The sequence below is a fragment of the Marmota marmota genome, unplaced genomic scaffold (genome assembly GCF_001458135.2).
Source record: "Marmota marmota marmota unplaced genomic scaffold, marMar, whole genome shotgun sequence".
NCBI lineage: Eukaryota > Metazoa > Chordata > Mammalia > Rodentia > Sciuridae > Marmota > Marmota marmota.
The window spans coordinates 10,884,284-10,904,477 of record NW_025999900.1 but is presented as its reverse complement, the minus strand read 5'-3'; the positions used below and the strand labels follow the sequence as shown (position 1 = coordinate 10,904,477).

At 40.3% G+C, this 20,194-nt stretch overlaps 1 protein-coding gene across 3 annotated transcripts in view; it reads right to left on the bottom strand.

The window, feature by feature from the left end:
* Cdkl1 (cyclin dependent kinase like 1) overlaps window positions 1-20,194 on the bottom strand; it is a 52,533-nt gene that overhangs the window by 31,860 nt on the left and 479 nt on the right. For 2 of the 3 annotated variants that reach the window (XM_048798611.1, XM_015490910.2), the window contains exon 2: window positions 19,505-19,794. In XM_048798611.1, coding sequence (XP_048654568.1) covers window positions 19,505-19,794 — 290 coding nt within the window. Of the gene's footprint in view, window positions 1-19,504; window positions 19,795-19,972; window positions 20,186-20,194 lie in introns of those variants that run through there. The other variant, XM_048798612.1, reaches the window with a different exon arrangement.

The window sequence follows — 20,194 nt, the reverse complement described above, 5'->3', positions numbered from 1 at the left end:
CAAAATTTGGCTAGTATAAATGAGGTGGGTATTTCTATTTTTGTTTTTATAGTACTGGGGATAGAAGCCAGGAATGCTCTACCACTAAGTTATGTCTCAACCCTTTTATTTTTTTATTTTGAAAGAGGGTCTTGTTAAGTTGCACAGGCTGGCCTTGAGCTTACCATCCTCCTGCCTCAGGTTCCCTAGATGCTAGATTACAGGTTTGTGCCACCATTCCCAGCTATATAAAGGAGGTTTTAATTTTAATTTTAATTTTAATTTTTTTATTGGTTGTTCAAAACATTTCAAAGCTCTTGACATATCATATTTCATACATTAGATTCAAGTGGGTTATGAACTCCCATTATAAATGAGGTTTTGATGAGCGATTTACTAGCAGGTTGACTTTAACTTTGAATAAGATAGTTAACCTCTATAATCCTTAGTTTCACATGTGCAAAAGTAGGTATTCAAGGGTTGTAGTGACAATTACACATAAGCCATCAATAACTATCTCAGGAACATGTTAGCCTCTTTATGAAGTTTAACTATTGGTATTGATTCCTTTGGTTTAAATCCATTTTTATTTAGGACATTTTTCTCTACTCATCTTATTCAACAATTACTTACATATTTTTAAAAAATAATTATTTTCTATTAGTATATTTTAATTACACAGAATAATGAGTTTCATTGTGTCATATTCATACATGCATCATATATAATATATATAATGGTAAATAATATATATTATATATGATAAATAATCATATAATAACATTACATATTATTATATGATTACTGTAATGTATTATATAAAAATTATACTATTATATAATACACAGTAATGTATAAAATATATTGATATATACCCTGTTTTATTTTTTATTTTGAGACAGGGTCTCATTAAGTTGCTTAGGGTCTCACTAAGTTGCTGAGGCTAGTTTGAACTTGCAATCCTCTTTCCTCAGCCTCTTGAGTGTCTGGGATTACAGGTGTGCACCACTGCACCTGGTGTATAAAACATATTTTGATCAATGAACACAAGGCCCTATGCCATCCCTGAGGATATAGAGACAAATAAAGCAAGTACTGCCCTTTCCCTTATGGAGCTTAGAACATAGGAGGGGAGATAGACATTGGGCTAGTAATTACAGAAATAATAAATGTGTTACAAAAATCAAGCTAAAGGTCACCTGATTTTAGGATGAAGAGTGGTCCAGGGAAGATCTCTTTGAGGAACTGGCCATTAAGTTAATGGTTCATTAATGGGGAATGAACTAAAATTAGCTGAACACCATTTAGAGCCCCCAACACAATTTATTTATTTATTTATTTTTTCCCCAATACAATTTAAAGCTCTAAATAGGTACAGTCAAATTGCTTTCCCAAAGGATTATACATATTTACCCACTGCCAGGAGTATCTTTTTACCATACATACCCAGCTCTCAGGAGCATATAGACAATTTAAGGCTTGTAAAGTGTACCGCCAAATGGCATCTTCTGAGAACTTGCAAGGCCTTCAGCAACACAGTGGGGCATCATATGATTCTTAAACAACTTGGCTCTCCCATCTTCCTCCAGGAAGATAGCATTCATATTATTGCAAATAACCAATAACTTTGCTCCACCTTCTTTTAGAATAATTTTAATTTAGAAAGATGAGTTGCTTTAAGAAATTCAAAATATTATATTAAAAATGTTTAAAAAATTATTAGCTCTCTCTAGGTTGTCAGAATTCCAGGTCCTAAAACTTCTCCAGATCAACAAATATCTGATCTGCCCTCATGAAGCCAGTCACTGTCCTGGCTGTTTTCATAGATTGAACAAATATCTATATTCATCTACCCAGCATCAGGTACTATTCTGGGCAGGGGAGACACACTGGCAAACAACTCAGAGGACTCAGGCATTAAACAAAGAAATGTCATGAATAAGCCCTCCATTTACAAGAGATCAGCTGCATCAGAAAAACTGGCCTTGAGGAAATGACCCTGAGGAAAGCCTTGGGAGGGTGAGTAAAGTCCAACCAGACCAAGAAGGGCAGTAGCTCCAGACAGGAGCTGGCTCTGAGCCAGCAGAGAACTTAGGTCATTTAAGGAACTGAAATAGTGTGCCTTACAGGTGAAGCTCATGGACTGAGGCCAGCCAGTTCAGAAGGCAAGTCCTGTAGGGTCTAGTGGGCCATGCTAAAATTTTACACTTTATCGTAAATGCAGTGAGAAGCCACTAGAAAGATATGTATCAAGATATGATACAATATCACTTGGAGTTTGTTTTGTTTTGTGTTTTGGTACCAAGGATTGAACCCAGGGATGTTTAAACACTGAGCCACATTCCTAATCCTTTATTTTTTATTTTGAAACAGGATCTTGTTAAGATGCTTAGGGCCTCACCTAAGTTGCTGAGACTAGCTTTGAACTTGTGATCCTCCAGCCTCAGCCTCTCATGTTGCTGGGATTACAGGCATGCACCACAGTGCCCAGCTCCAGTTGGGTTTTTAAGAGCATTTTATGATAGCAAGGTACAGAATGGCTTGGAGGAAGAAAAAATAGACAAGCAAAGGTGAGTGCAGAGCCTATTGATAGATTAGCAATGACAGTGGTGTGGACCAGAGCAGAGGCTGGAGAGAGGGTGAAAAAAGTGCTGGTCTAAGATAAATTTTGTTATTAGAAAAGTCAGGATGTGGTGATGAATTGGAGATGAGGGATGAGGGAGGGAGAGATGTCAGGAATGACACATAGGGGGCTGGGATTGTGGCTCAGTGGTAGAGTCCTTGTCTAGCATGTGTGAGGCACTGGGTTCGATTCTGGGTCCACCAACAACTAATAAAATATTAAAAGAATAATAGGTTCGTATAATGAGGGGGTGCTGATGCCATCATGGAAAGGAGGAGCAGGTTTGATGGGGAGAAAACTACTGTTTCTGGCCCTTTGAGTGAGCAAGGATGCTAAATACCAAGTGGAGTCATCAGCTTGGCTGGAGATTGAGCTCAAGACATAAGTCAGGGAATCAGCATGTGCTTAACTGAAGCTGTTGATGGAGCAGGGATGAGATGGAAAAAGGTTCCAAGAACCTGAGCACCCAGCTGTGGGGTGGAGGAGGAGGATGCAGAGAAGGAGAAAGGGAAGAAGGTTCCCAAAGAGAAGAGAGAAGACAGCAGGGCATGATGCCACAGCATCCCTTGGAAGAAGTGGTCAGTGGTGATGGACATAGCCAAAAGGTCAAGTGAGGAGAGGACTGAAAGGCACTCAGTCAGCTTCTGTGCCTGGGGTCCTTCTCTGACCTTGTTGGAAGTCGTGTCTAAGCAGTGGGGACATCAGGGGCCAGTCTGTGTAGATTGAGCAACTCAAACCACCTTCCTCCTCTCTCTCTCTCTCTGGACTCTGCCATCGGGGGAGGAATTCAGAAGGACACCTCTGGTCCAAAAACCCTTTGCACTCCACACCCTGGAGCTTTCAATCACAGCTCCAACAATGTGAATGTTTGCATTCATGAGGATTTAGATGTTTCTACTTCAAAACTGGATGAACTTCTTCAGGGACACACAAAGGAATTAGATGAGAACCAAGTGACATGATGGATAATCTGTTCACAGGCTCACCTGCCTTCTGCAGCATACATACACGTAATCTTAACAGGACAGACTAAATGACTGTATACTACAAGGATGTCAGGGCTCCTTTAATTATAACTTTCCTATTTATGAGGCTGTGGAACCAAAGCCTCCGGCCTCATCTTATTTCTCAGCCTTCTGTTTTGTGCTGGCCCAGTCTTGAAGGTTTTAGTGAGCCCTACCAGGCCATTAGCACAACGTGTCAGTTATGCTCAATCTAGAAGCACGGCCTGCTCTCCTGTACAAAGTTTCCCTGCTCGCTGCTGCTATTTTATCTTGGCCCCCCTTTTATTTTCTGTGTGTTTTGAATACTGATGTTTCACATTATGCTGCTATGTGAGGCATTTTCTCTCACATGATTAAAAAAAATGCTTTGTTTGTTTGTTTACTTGTTTTGGTTGAATTCAACCTGAGCTCTACTTGGTTTCCCCTGCAGAGCTGAGAATGCCACATATCCTTCTTGGACCCCTTCTCCTCTGCTGTCATCCCTATGTCTTCACTGGACATCTGTCTGTCATGATAAGCGTAGGACCTACATCCTCTAAGGTCAACCATTTTATCTCTCTAGTTGCATCATTTGGAAGACTTTGTACTAGTTGTCCACTTCATGATCAAGAAATATTACTTTAAAATCCTCATTACAAGGGTACTTGAGAGATCTAGCAACTTCAGGCCTACTGTCTTCAGGCATTAATAAGCCATGGCTGAGAGCAGCTGTCTCCATCAGAGAAGCCCATGTGCTCTAGTTCCCCACAGTCCCCAGGGCTCCTGACACTAACACCAAATGAGACATGACTAACCTCATCATGTCTTAGAGTTAAAAGTGAAATATTGAGAGTACCCATGTTTCTACTGAAAGTGGAAAAATGTGCAAGCAATACACATCTGCTTTTTTTCAAGATAAATAAGAACAAGTATATCTATTTGTGGAAGTCACACATTTTGACACTGATCACTGCATCTATGGTCTTTCCTGTCCCTCGGGTGTCAAGGAGGCTCTGGTCTGGGTTCTTTGTGAGGGGAGGGGGAATGTTTATCCTGTGTCTGTGCTTTGGGGAAAAGCAACAGACCATTTTCTCAATGGCAATTTCCTGTTTTGCTTTCAAAAGCATTCTTCTTCTCCCACAACTGTGGTAAATAACAAAAAGACAGAAATTGAAGTTTAGAAAGTGGGAGTTGTTCCAGTAAAATATTTTTTTTCACAAGGCTTTAAAACTTTTGAACTTGACTCTAAGTCTTAGTTAGGTAGGGACTTTTGCAGTAATCCCTCAGGCACAAACCTCCACCCAGAGTGGAGAATGGTGGTGTTCTTCCCTCCTTTACAATAATTATAATAAAATAGCCCCATGTATTTCTCATGGACTTCTAAAGCAGTACAGTAAAACACTTGGAAGGGCCTGAGACCTCTTAGCCTCTTTCATCGGTTTCTCTTCCTTTTCTGTTCTCCTGTCCCCTACTTCTGCTCTCTGGTCTCACTTCCCAGAACATACTACTAACAGACAGTCCCTTGGCTCAGTTTTTAGTTTCTGGAGTGTACACAGGCTGAGACAGTTGTTCTCAGAAGTGGACCCCCACTAGCAAGTCTACAGAATGGGAATTCTGGAACTGAATCAATCACGAGTAGACAGGAAAAAGAAGGATCCTGAGATCTGGGATAGTGACATTTGGAGAGATGAATCTGAAAACCTTAAACCTTCAAATTTTCCTGAACCCTCTAGGGTGAGAGAAGCAGCTTCTGCCCATTGCCATAGGTGAACCGCTGCTTCTTACATGGAGACATGAAAAGTCCTCATTTGAGGAGGAGGATGCTTGTCCTCCTGAGATTTGATTCCACTTCCTCCCAGGGCCCATAGACCTTTAACTGAAATGAGGTAGTAAACAAGAGCCTCAGGAAATAACTCTACTCAAAATTACAAGACCTGGCTCATATGTACCAGTAGAAATCTTGCAGGTGTTGGATCATAGACACAAAGGCTGGAGAGGGGGAAATTCACTGATAAAGAAGCACTGTCCTGTATCTTGGGACTTCATTCTTGATATGACTGTCTTTTTATGATGACAGTCTTAAATGTGTTGCTGGCATAGCTCTTGAAGGTTAGGCTTTCAGTAGGTAAAGTGGACATGCTGAAACTGCATTGGCAGAGTTTTGAGGTAGGAGCCTAGGAACTTAAGAAGTGGAAATGTGATAGTGGATGACCATGTAGGGCTATAGCAGCCCACACTTGATTATGTTTCCTTGGAAGGCCCAAAGGCTACTCTCTCCATGAAAGCAATAGGGAATAGGAAGAGGCACTAGCAACTGTGAGAAGTTCCTTGGTGATTTTCCTCTGTGGGATGGGTAGACAGGCTGGAGATACTACCATGAAACTAGGCTCACTGGTTCCAATGGGAATAATATGATTCCAGGGTGGCAGAGACCAGGCTCTGAGAGTGGCAAGGTACACATATGACCATAATGAGAAGGAAGGCCAGACTACCTTATTTCACAGAAATCTGTGCTGATGCACAAATAGGACCTTACTGTGAAGTTCTTATAAGTGATATAGAAGGGCAGGGGGCTAGTGTGTTACTTGACATGTATTTCCAAAAGAAATCCAGAGATGGCAAGTAGAAGGTTGATGTCAACTTCTAGAATGGTGCAGTTCTTCACCCAGTTTTGAAATCTAAGTTAGTTTATAACCAGCATCACCTTAAGGAAAAATCCTGCAATACCACAAGTATTCTTTAAATGCTTTCCAAAGTGATCTGTGACCACTTACCAGAGTAAGCTGCAGGAAGGGATATGGCTACAAGATCTGAGCTGACACTGATAACTGGGGACCCCAAAATGCTGTTGTGGCTGCCTGATAGAGTACTGTCTGAGATTGGACCTTATAGGTCTATAGATCCACCCTTGAGATTATTTCCTCCACTTTCAAGTTCAAAATTGAGACACAGTCACTTAGCAGTTGGCAAACCCTCACATTGGTCCCATGAGTAAGAGTCAATATGACAGAAAGGTCCAAATAGAAGCCTCTGAAAATTCTTCCCCTCCTTCAATACAACCCTAGTCAAAACAGAAGCAAAACCATGTTCCAAGAGAAATTAATATCACCATTAGGACACAGAGGTGGTAGTCCCTATCACATCTTCACACAATTCACCTGGCAGACTACTATAAACTCAAGCAATTCATAGTTTCAGTTTCAGCAAGAAGTGGTATCTTTCAGTTGGGCCAGATGTGGTATCTTTCCTGGAACACATACACATAATTTCTGACATTCAACATGCGAATGTTGATCTAGTGAATGTGTTCTTTCCAAATCCAGTCATCAAATAGGATGGAAAAAGTCCATTTTTCTCATGGAATAGACTGGTTCATATTTACTCTCTTGCTCAAGGTTAACTTTCTTGCTGTCTGTATGGTCCACAGGAATGCTGATTTCTTGATATTCCACAGAATATCATCCTGCTCCATTATATTGATGACACCATGGTAATTGGAGCTTCTGGTAATTGATTTATGGTGAGCAGAAATGGCAAGTGCTCTGATTATCCAATAAAGATAGATATGTGCTAGAGAGTGGGAAAAAATCCTCCAGGGAATGGTGTAGGGGTGATGTTCTAGGGACCTAATGGCCTGGGGCATACTGAGACAACCTCTTTTTTAAAATTTATTAACTTATTTATTTCTTCTACCTTGTTATACATGACAAAAGAATGTATTTCAATTCATACTATACATATAGAGCACAATTTTTCAGTTCTCTGCTTGTAAACAAAAGGAGTCACATGAGATAACCTCTTTTAATTGGCAATTGTTGCACCTTGGATCCCCTACCATTAAAAAAGAGGGATTGCTCTTGGTGGATCTTTTTTGGATTTTGGAGGCAGTATAAATAGCCCTTAGGAATACTGCTGTAATTTGTCAAGTGATTTAGAAGGCTGCTAACATTTCTTTAGAACCCAGAGTAAGAGAGAACTTTGCAGAAGGTCAAAGCTTCCCTACTACTCAGAACCCATAACTCAGTGTGTTAGGTCATACTGGAGGTGTCCAGCTCCTGGCATGCCACGGTACCTTAGTAGAATGAGCACCAAATCATGAGGCAACAACGCTGGCAGTCTCTTTACAAGGTAGATCCAGCCATGGCTGCTGCTGAGTACTCGACATACTAGTGGCAAAAACTCAAGAAGAGCTGGTCGTGGTGGTGCAGGCTGATAATCTCAGAGGCGTGGGAGGCTGAGGCAGGAGGATGGCAAGTTAAAGGCCAGCTTCAGCAACTTGGTGAGAGCCTGTCTCAACAAAAAATAACTGGGGTGATACATATACATAAAGGAATATTAGCCATAAAGAAAAATAAAATTATGGCATTTGCCGGTAAATGGATGGAACTGGAGGCTATTATGCTGTTATGGTTTGGATGTGAGTGAGACAATGCAAGAAGGTTCAGAGGAGAAATGATTTGGTTGTAAGAGTCATTAATCCCCTGATGGGGATTAACTGAAGCAGTAGGGTGTGGCTGGAGGAGGTGGGAATTGGAGCGTGGTTTGGGGTATATATTTGTATCTGAAGAGTGGACTCTCTCTGCGTCCTGATCACCATGTAAGCCACTTCCCTCTGCCACATTCTTCTGCCATGTTGTTTCTTTCTCACCTTGAGCTCTGAAGAATGGAACTGGCTATCTATGGATTGAGACCTCTGAAACTGTGAGCCCTCTACACTTGTGCTGGTCGGGTCCTTTAGTCACAGCAGTGGCCAAAAAAGCTGACTAAAACACATGCTAAGTGAAATCCAGAACAACCAAAGGCTGAATGTTCTCTCTAATATGTGGATGCTGACTCACAATAGGGAGTAGGGAGGGAGGAGTGTAAGTTCACTGCAATGAACAGCGGAGTACGGGAGGAAGGGAGAAAGGATGGGAATGGGAAAGACAGTAGAATGAATCAGACATCCACATCATGTACAACCACAAGAATGGGGAGTTATATTCCATGTATGTATGATATGTCAAAATACATTCTATTGTCATGTACAACTAAAAAGAACAAATAATAAATAAATTGATTAATAATTCAATAATTAAAAAAAGAAAAGAAAAAGAACTGGGGATATAGCTCAGAGGTAAAGTGCCCCTGATCACTCCCAGTACCAAGAGAGAGGGTGGGGGGGTGGATAAGAAGAAGAAGAAAAGGAAGGGGGGGGAGGGAGAGAAAACAACTCCCCTCCCCCAAAATCAACAATCTCAAACTGAGACCCTGACATATGCTCTTCTTTAAGGAAACCAGCCACAATGTGGATGAGATAGCAGTTTTTCTTTAATGGAATTGATACTAACTTTAGAGATGGGTTGTGTCTTTCCTGCTTGTACCATAATCCCAGGGTTTAGCAAAAGCTTTCTTTACTGGCATGGGGGTTCACACATCAGGACAAGGGACACATTTCACAGCAAAGGAGGCATGATAATTAGCATATATCATGCTATGGTTCTACTTCATAGCTCACCAACTATGAGTAGGCAACCCAATCAAATGATGGAATTTGTATTAATTACCCTTCAGGGATATGCACATTGAGCCAGCAGTCACCACATGGTAACACGTTACCAACAGCCAGCAGGTCTTAGAACTAGGAGTGAAAGTAAGATTGGAGTCTCTCATCATTACTACCAATGATCCACTTGTGGAAATTATCCATAATATTTTTACAAATATGGCAGGTTTTTTTGTGTACTTGATTGGCCACTGGAAAACCACATACACGCAATTATTATCAATTGGATAAATCAATCTCAGGACTTCATAGTACATACAAATGATGAAATACGATGCAGCTGTTGAAAAGGGAATAAGGCATATATTTATGCATTGACTTGCAAAAATGTCCAAGATAAACTACTAAGTATAAAAAGGAAATTACAGAAGAGTATATATTATATATAAAATATGATAGTATTTTTACCTGGTTTGAAAGGTAATATATGTTCCTAGACAAGCAAAGAACTCTTCTAGAGTGATACACAAGAAACAGATTGTTGGAAGGGGGATGAGAATGGGGAGTAAAGGGCAAGGGAGACTTTATTTTCACCTTACATTCTTCTGTACCTTCATGTTTCTGTTTAAAATTTTTTTTTTACGTAAGCATATACTGCTTTACCATAAATATAGTTTAAAATTATTTCCTTAAGTCCCTTTGCTATGTTAAAAACCTAATTAAATATTTTAAAGTTAATTCAGAGCCCTAGTTAGTAGATCCCTGTTGTGGGGGGGGGGTCTATTTTTTTTTAAAGAAATTTTATTTATTTTTTAGGTGTAGATGGACACAACACAATGCCTTTATTTTTATGTGGTGCTGAGTCTCGAACCCAGGTCCCACCCATGCTAGGCAAGCGCTCTACAGCTGAGCCACAATCCCAGCCCAGGGGACTATTTTTAATAAGAAAAAAACCTCTATTTAGATTATTACTTCCATCTCCAGCCTAAAGGAAAATATTTCTCATTTTCCTTGGTGTTGCTGAGGAGTCTTTCTATAACACTCTTGATAAAGGAAACTTCTTAACTCACAGTTCCTCCAAATGCCAAGAACCCCCAGGGAGTCACTGTGGCTAACGTCTTTCTTGGGTGGATGGATAGAGAAGGAAAAAGGTGAGATAATGTGGACTGGAGGAGGACTGAAAAGCTGGATCCACTGGGTGGAGAGCTCGGGCCTGAGGGCTGTTTTAGGTTGGCTGGTGATCACGGGGAGGGAACAGAATGTGCCAGGCTGCTCCTCTGGCCAGAGACCTCTTCTGGATTCCTCTCCAGCACAGGCTAGCAATGCACACAGTGGGATGCTTGACCTGTTTTATTGACTAATAGAGTAGGTGAAGTGTACTAGGAAAGAGGTAACAGTACAAATGTGATCACAATGACAGATAACACTGACGCAGCCAAAAATTAATGCAGTAACTTACTGATAGACATAAAGAAAATAATTTGTTTGGTTTTTATATGTGGCTGACAGCATCAGTTGGTTGAGAAACTCCTACCTTTCTTTCATTGTCCCAACAGAAAAGAGCGATGAAGTTCAAAGATTTTCAACCTGGCAATTTTATCCAACAGTGTTTTTACTCAAGGGCTTTTAATGTTAATAAGTAACAAAGAAGGTTAAAAATTAGCAAGAAAATATGCCCGTTGAAAGCAAATTTGTGGCCTAAAACATTAATCCTGCCAAATATAACGGTGAATTAAACATTTTAAAAAGTTAAAGTGAAAGACACATGCCTGGCCAATTTGGAAAATTTTCCATTCTAGCTGGGTGCCTGGTTAATGCTGTAATCCCAGGTACTCTGGAGGCTGAGGCAGAAGGAGCGCTGGCCTCAAACTTTTGATCCTTCTGCCTCAACTTCATGGGGAGTGGGGATTACAAGCATGCACCATCATACTCAACTGGTTTGAGTGTTTTATAATAACTATATGTAATATTGGCTATCTGTCTAGAAATTTTATTTGTGAAAAATAAAAATAATTTAAGTGGTCAAAAAGCAATAATCATATATATTTATATGTTTTATATATATATTTGTTTTAAATCAAACTGAATTATAAAATCATTTATTCTGAAGTTTTGGTGATATGTATAGCACAGCAAGGTCACTATAGCTAGAAATAATTTATTATATACTTCTTTTTAAAAAATTTTTTAGACATTGATGGACTTTTATTTTATTCATTTATTTGTATGTAGTGCTAAGAATCAAACCCAGTGTCTCACACATGCTGGACAAGTGCTCTACCACCGAGCACAACCCCAGTCCAATATATATATTTCAAAATAGCTAAAAGAGGATTTTAAGTGTTCTCATCACAACAAAACGATAAAAGTTTGAGATCACAGATATGATACTTACCTTGACCTGATCATTCAATAACATAAACATAAATATAGACAATTGTTGTTAATATAAACTTTACAAAACCCACTTATTCTGACTCCTTCTGCCCTGTGCTGTTTCATTTTCTAGAGTCTAAGGTGTGTGGCAGGACCCATGTAGAAGATCAGGACGCGGACATCTCCCTGCAAGCTGGGGGTCTTGAAGGTAACAAGCCAGCTTGCTGATCTCTGCCTCTTTTGTTCTTGAAGTATTTACAAGGCAGCTTTATCACTTAGGAGTTCACTATATAGCAGGAATACAATATTCCTAGATTAGCCAAACACAACTGTGAGCTAAGCCTAAAATATCTTCCTATAAACAAACCAAAGTCTGTTACTATTTGCAGTTTGTACATTATCTTGTAAAAACAAAATTAAGCAGGTCTCCACTTGTTGAACAAATAGAGAGAGATGATGATAAGGGACTGTTTGGTTTCTATCCTTGTGGGCAAGGAAATGTTCTGCTTTGTCTTCCATGCTGTTGACAACCAGTTTACATAAACTCCTGACATCCGTCTATACCATCTATCAGTAGTGAACATTAACGGCCAGATCGCTGCTAATCTGTAATGAGAATATCTGCATAGAACAAGAACTGCATGATTCAAAGGCCCCAAACTGGCAGCCTGCAGGCCAAACAATATCTGCATATGTGTTTTATTGGGACTGAATGGTGTTTAAAACTTTTTAAAAAATTAATTGTTAGTATTTTAAAATCAGGAAATATTATTATCCCTAAAAGGTCTCTGGGGAAATGTCTGATCACAGGGGTGCGGCAGGATGAACTTGGAATATTTTGTTGTGCTGCACAATAAAGAAGTGCTCAAAGAATGATGGACATCTGTCAGGGTACTGGAGCAGGATCAAAGTAGCCCCACATGGCCAAACACATGATATTATTCAAAAAGAATAATAATGATAAATGTTGAGTAAAAAAGAATTCATGAACCACAGTGATACTAAAAAGCATGTGTTGTGGGGGGTGGTAAAGGAAAGTTCTTTAAAACAACTAAGAAGTAGAAAGAATTATAGAAAAATAAGTGTTATAATAACTGATTATAATTGATTCAGGCAAAGATCATCAATAGATATTAAAACCACTAGGTGAAAATTTTATATAGAAAGATAGACATTAACTAACAATATATTAATTTTTAATTCTTTTTATATATTTATTTTTTTAGTTGGACACAATATCTTTATTTATTTATTTTTATATGGTGCTGAGGATCGAACCCAGGGCCTTGCACATGCTAGGTGAGCACTCTACTGCTGAGCCACAACCCCAGCACTATATTAGTTTTTATACATTTTTATGTTATACATATAGTTTTATAGCTATTATTGGAACAATAAGATAACAAAGCATAGACTATATTAGATGAGATTATTTGAGTTGATTGAGTATGGAAACCACAAAATGGTTATATAGAAGAATGTCTTTGTCCTAAAATATTTAGGGAGATGATTCAGGAAAAAAAAAAGTGTGTGTGTGTGTCTGTGTGTGTGTCTGTGAGAGAGAGAGAGAGAGAGAGAGAGAGAGAGAGAGAGAGGAGAGAGAGAGAAAGAGAGAGAGAGGAAGAGAGAGAGAGAGAGGAAGAGAGAGAGAGAGCATGCCAGAGAAAGCCAGAGCCAGAGCAAGAAAAGGAAATGTAACGAAATTCTAATGGCTGATGAGTGAATCTAGTTAGGGCCACGCAGGTGTTCATTGTATTATTCGTTCCACTTTTATCTATTTTGAGGTTTTTTTTTTTTCCAAAATAACAATTTTGTAGAGAATAGCCCAGGAATTTTACATAAAATTTGAATTTTCTGGCCTTTTCTGACTGCGAATCCAGCACGCTGTGCTTACAGCTCAGAGAGCTGAGCGGTGGCTAGTCACTTCAGAGGAGATGTTCCCCAGTCTCCTCCTGTCCGTCTTGTCCTACATTTCACACACTATGGTACGACTGTGCTCCCCACAGATACTGGAATGTGTAATCTCCTATAGTCTATAACAGAAAATGCCCAACATGGCTAAAACTACTTATATAGACACATGCTACTAATCCATTTCAACTAACCAAGTGAATGATTTAAAGGGGCCCCTTTTAGGACTTTTTTTTTTTTCTTTATTTTGCCAGGACTAAATTCTTAAAGATACCACAAGATTTCCCATTAAAGTTTTTACTGCCTTCGGAAATATTCCTTCACAAATAACATTGGGGAAGCAGATGCCTTTAAAAATTATGAAAGCTCTAATTAGATTCTAGCGCTAGGGAGCAATTTGCATGGCCCTCTCGTAGCATTGAGTAGAATGGGGCCCTGGCACATTCAGTGAAGCACTTAATGCTTTGTGTTGGATCACAGGGAACTTTGTCGGTCCTGCTCCTCATAGTGCACGCCTATCACCAGGATGGTACTTTGCCCAGCAGTATTTCGGATCTGATATTTGCAGATAGTGAGCCTCTTAGGGAGGCTGTGTGAAGTGCTCTCCCTCCAGCACCTCCCTTGGGGACAGCCCCATCTTAAAGTCCAGCCTTCCTCCTTTCCACCTGTGCTCTTCTCTCTCCCAGTTACTGTCCTTTTTGACCTTCCCTCTTCTGCTCCTGCATCCTTGAAGCTGCCTGACCGCTATTAGAAGTTTGACCCAAGAGCACTCTGCTCGCCTCAGCTGAGTCAGCAAAGCAGTACCCAACAGAGACATAAATCATGGAGATAAGCTGGGCCAGGTTCCAGGAGGCGTTGGAGCTTGCCCAAGGTCAAATGACTGCTTTGGGTGGAATCAAGCAGCAAAATTCTCAACAAGGTTCTGGTCCCTTTGCAGCCACACAGCCCTATGAGGCTATTAGAAGTGGGGCGACAGGCAAAAAGGAGCAGTTCTGAACATTCTGCATGCTATTACTGTTCATGATTAATTAGATTCAAATGACAGCGTGTTTCTGGCACACAGCACACACAGTCTCAGTTGCCCACACCACAAGTATCTTTTTTCATTCCCCCCCTCAAGGGTTTTGTTTGTTTGTTTTGTTTTGTGGTATCAGGGATTTAACCCAGGGCAAGCTACCTCTGAGCTACATCCCCAGCCCTGTTTTTTTATTTTATTTTGAGATATGCAAATTGCTCCCTAGCACTAGAATCTACTTAGAGCTTCCATAATTTTTAAAGTTCCTGTCTTAGCTTCCCAGGTTGCTGGGATTATAGAAATCTTTTAAATATTTTTTCCTAATAGCTGGATCTAAGAACATGTAATGCCACAAATACATTGGGTATCTGTCAGGTACGATATGTACCTATATACATGCTTCATACAAGAACAAGTTTCGATATGTTTTACCACTCACCTCCAATGACCAATTTTCCTCCTCTTGGAAGTGATACTATTCTCATTTAGAATGCTTATACTCTATTGTAATATTTATAGAAAAGTTTTAAACATTTTCTCCCATGTTTATGCTCATCCTTGTTGGTGGCAAACCATAACTTTCTGCCTCCTAAAATAATCTATAGGGCTTTGCAATGAGAGTTGAAAAGAACCACTATTCCAGTGAGAATCTGCACTCAGACTTCCACGAAAGTCATGAATCTCACAGGGAAGGCCCTTCAGGAGCAAGGACAAAGTCACTGGAGACTTCAGAGTGCAGTGCCCAGTGTAATGTCATGATTCTAATGTGTGAAAGCAGCAGGGCGTGGACTTGGGACAGGTGCATTCCAGCTTCCTAACCAGGATGATTTGGCAAATCATTAACCATCCTAAATCCATTTGTAAAATGGGATAACAATATCTACCTTCTACGGTTGTTACTAGTGTAACTCCTGCACCCTAGGTAATGTTACTTGGCAGTTTGTCCAAGTCTACTGGTCACCAGCCCCTACCTGCCAAATGAAAAATGTGATTCCTCCTCTTTGTTTGTCTTTGAGAGAGCTATCACGGTGTCCTAGTTGCTGCTTCCAGCTCTTGACTGACATTGATCTACTCTAATGCCCCTTCTTCCACCTGCCACAGGTAGAAGGTCACCCAAGCACCCATAGTGGCCCTGTTCTATCCTTGACCTCTTACTCCCCTAGGATAATCTATTCTCTTCACCACTGCTGGATGGAATAATTTCCTTCTTCTTCCAATAGTTCTACCATTTTCACCCCACAGAGAGAAGGTTCAGATATTACAGAGGCTTGGGGTCTTAGTAAAACAATCATTCTCAGAGGGCTGGTTTGTGTTTGTTTTGAACCACACAGACCTTTCCTTGCTGGACACACAGTCCCCAGGGGCTGGGTTGAGTTTGAGTATACTCACCTGCTTTATGATAAAACAGTGCCCAGTTCCCACCTCAGGCCCTGTGATGACTTCAACCCATTGTGCCTGACTTTTTTATTTAAGGTGATTTTCCTTCAGAGAACTTGTCCCTCCCTGTATTCTGGCTTCTCTCATGACTACACCATCTCTCATCCAATATATTTAAACCCCCAAGTTATGGAAAGTGTTGAAGTCCTTCCTGTAGGGCTCATGTGTTAGATGCACTTCAGAGGATGTCATATACCCTGGTGAAAGAAGTTCTACACTCATAACATGGAGCCAGCTATAAGGTCCTGTTACATAAAGATGAAGGACAGCATATATAAAGAATCAAGTATTTTCAAATAAAATGAGGCAGCATAATCTCCTAGGTGGTTTTTGAACTGGTCTTTTATTATGCTGTTACTTTTCTTTTTGGTTATGGTCCTGGTTAGTAACTCAAGGTCACAGCTCCAGAGATTCTCTTCCCCCTGCACTCCTACAACATCAACTTTTCTATTAGATTGATACTGCTAGCTATCATCTCCCACCACATCCTCCATTATTCTGCTCCAGACACAGTGACACATCAGACACACCAGAACATGCCTAGAACATGCACTTGATCCTATCTTGGGGCCTGTGAACTTACCAGTGCCCTCTGTCTGGAATGCTCTCCCCCTAACAGCTGTGTGAGTCATCCTGCATTTCCTCCTGGTCTCTGGTCTAATGCCATTCATAAAGGCTTTTCCTAACCACTATGTAAAAAGGCAAGCTCCCCAGTTTGCCTGCTAGCTTCTTGTTCTGCTTTAATTCTTTCACTACTTGACATATAATTATTATTATTATTATTATTTTTACTATTGGTGTCTCCTTACTAAGATGTGAGTTCCTGAGGGCAGGGACCAAGAACAGTACCTGGTACCAGGCAGGAGTTCTAGAAACACCTGCCAAATGAACATATGTCGATTCTCTTATGCACAGGTGCCACACTCAAAACGCTGACTGAATGAATTTAATTCTTTCCTTCTCTTTACAACAGAAAGTAAGTTTGAAAAAGGGTAGAATAGTTGCTGTGAGCTCAGATGTTACAGTAAAATTTAATTATTGCCATTAGAATAGTACTTACTTTGTCCCTAAAGTAGACTGTGAACTGACTGAGATTAACTCCAAAGGCAATTATTTGTTTTTTTTTTAAAGACTAATTATATAACCTGGAAAATTATGATTCAAAATTGAAAACACTAAAAAGAGTTGACTACCGTAGGACTTCTTGGTGAATAGTGAATTACATTTAGTTTAGGGAATAGTTTAAGAACGAATATTGAATTTGTGTCATGAAAAAGGGTCACACCTTTTTTTCCCAAATGATATAATAATATTATTTGAAAAGTGTTTTCAATTTTCAGAAAAAACTCTTCCAAAAATTTTTAGCAAAATCGATTTCTCAATAATAATTATCATCCTGAAAAGCATTTACCAATGGACAGCTACACCTTCACAAGTGCCTTCCACACTAACAGTGTGAAGCCTTGTGGACATGCTGCCTTAAAAACTGCCATAGTAGCTTTTTCAGAGCAAAGGAAACAATCAAGATCAAGAAGAAAGAGCCTATAGAATGGGAGAAAATATTTGCCACCTTCACCTCAGATAGAGCATTAATTTCCATCATATCTAAAGAACTAAGAAAAACACTAAACAAATAAACAAACAAACAAAAACCCACCAAATAACCCAGTCAATAAATGGGCAAAGGAACTGAATAGGCACTTCACAGAAGAAATATGTATGATCAACAAATATATGAAAAAATGATGCAGTCACATCAATGTTTATAGCAGCTTAATTCACAATAGTTAATTAAGCTATTAAACCAATCTAGGTGCCCTTCAACAGATGAATGGATAAAGAAAATATGGTACATACACACAATGGAATATTACTCAGTCATAAAGAAGAATGGCTTTACAACATTTGCAAATGGATGAACCTGGAGACTATTGTGCTAAGTGAAGTAAGCCAGTCCCCAAAGCCAAAGATCAAATGTTTTCTCTGATATGTGGAACCTAACCCACAAATGGGGGTGGTTGAAGAGAAGGGAGGGGAGATAGGAAAAGGAAAGACAGTGGAATGAATCTTGACAATTTTCACATATACATATATGAAAATAACACAGTGAATCCCACCATCATGTACATCCACAAGAATAAGATATATACCATGCTTGTATAATTATATCAAAATGGATTTTACTGTCATGTATAACTAAAAAGAACCAATAATTTTTTTTAAAAAAATTGCCAAAATGCAGCTATGCTCAACTGATCCCTTATACCAGGACTAGACCCATGGTCCAGCAAACTCTTTACACCCCTTCTTACTTGTTCCCAGCTTTCTTCTCTCCCCTTGTCCCTCGGGCCTGTTAATACCTACCAGGCATCTTGGCCAAGACTTTGGGGTTTCTACCTGTGTCCCCTCAAAATACTGAGCTTTCTACTTATGCACCTTTTCTGACAATATACTGCCTGCCCTGAATGCCTTAGCTCTCATTCCATGCCAACATAAAACAGTTCAAAGTCTGCTTCAAGCATGCCTCCCAACAATCTATTTTCATTATCCAACAACATTTAGAGAATTCTTGCCAGGCCTGGGAACCCACTGTGAGTGACACAGGCTCGACTGATTAGGAACCCAGTACATCAGGAGTGAGAGTGGAGAGGAAATCCACCTCACCTCCCTTCCAAGAATTTTGCTTCTGAAAGGGAGGGTGTACAACCTTAAATAAACATTGTTTTAGGCATATGTCCTTCCCTGGATCACTCTTCCCTTGTCACACAGTTGCACAGCTCAGAACACTGAGGTCATCACTGTGTAAAACAAAGGCAAAGGCCACTCTGTTCAGCATGTCACATTCTAGACTGTGATTTGGACTGCATCTACATGAAATTTAGAAAAGAACCTCTTTCCATTAGAGGAGAACCACTTTTGGTTGTAATGAATACCACTCTCCCTTATCATGTTCTCCTAGTGTGAACTAATAAATACTGAAAAATGGATCACTTCACTTCTGTTATAAGAACCCTTCTTTTAGAGAACAGGACACTATGATGCTTTAACAGTATATATGTGTAAGGCATAATGAAATCCTGTAGCATGTTCAGGATCCTGGGCTCAATCCCCAGCACTGCAAAAATAAATAAATACAAGAATGGTAGCAAAAGTGAGTTGTTTTAAATTCCTACACTATCCAGTGTACTAGCTGTTGAAAACCTAGGTCTACAGGTGATGTGGGAGATAATCTATTGAGATGAAACATAAAATAGCCCACAGCATTTCTAAAAGTGAATACCACCTTACCACTTATCAACAGCTCTGCTTCCCGGTTCCTTACATAATTAGTTACTTGTGCATAGACATTCCATTTGTGTCACTAAGGACATAAGGCCATGAAGTCAGGAGAGGTACCCACAGCCCAACATTACAGGACTCACTATTTTTCTAATCCCTGAAAATTCACTTTAAAGAAAAAATGAGCCAGACGCAGTGGTGCACTCCTGTAATCCCAGTAGCTCCGGAGGCTGAGACAGGAGGATCGCCAGGATTCAAAGCCAGCCTCAGCAACATGCAAGGCGCTAAGCAACTCAGGGAGACCCTGTCTCTAAATAAGATGCAAAATAGGGCTGGGGATGTGGCTCAGGGGTCCAGTGCCCCTGAGCTCAATCCCCTTAACCCCCAACCCCACCCCCCAAAAGTGAATCAATTACCTTGAGCATGCGGATTTCTCTAAGGGCGATTTTCTTTATGACAGGGTCATCTTCTGATTCCAGAAACCTCTTGATGGCCACGATCTGACCCGTGTCCCTGTTTCTGCATTTGAAAACAACTCCATAGGATCCTTCTCCAATTTTCCCAATTTTTTCATACTTCTCCATTACAGAGGAATAAATCTTCTTAAAATGGATTTTTTCACATAGCTTTTCAACGTCGTTTATGAAATATGGGCACGAATGGACTGCACTCGAGCCCCAGTCAGGTAGGGGTCGTTGCTGAGGACCTAGAACAGAGCAAGGGCCCTTGTCCAGGAAGAAGGGCGACTCAAATCTTTAAAGCTCGCCCCCGCCCCGCCCCCAGCAGCGGCCACGCGGTGAGGGATGTGAGCCTAGAGGCAGCGGCCTTAGGTAACCCAATTTTAACCGCCTATTATATACTCTGCAACTTAAAATGTAACCCACCATCCTAAAACGAGCCGAGCCGTAAGATAATCTATCTTTTTAATGTTATAGTTCATCCGATCCAAGACACATGAGCTGGCTGGAGGAGCGGGAAAGCTAAGGGCTTCCCCGGTTCTAATTTCGGGTCTCATTTCGCTGCTGCAAGAGTACACCTCCCGGTTCCCCGCGGGGGAGGCGGCGAGGTCCAGCAGCCGGAGACCTCTGGGCCTGCAAGGTGCCCGC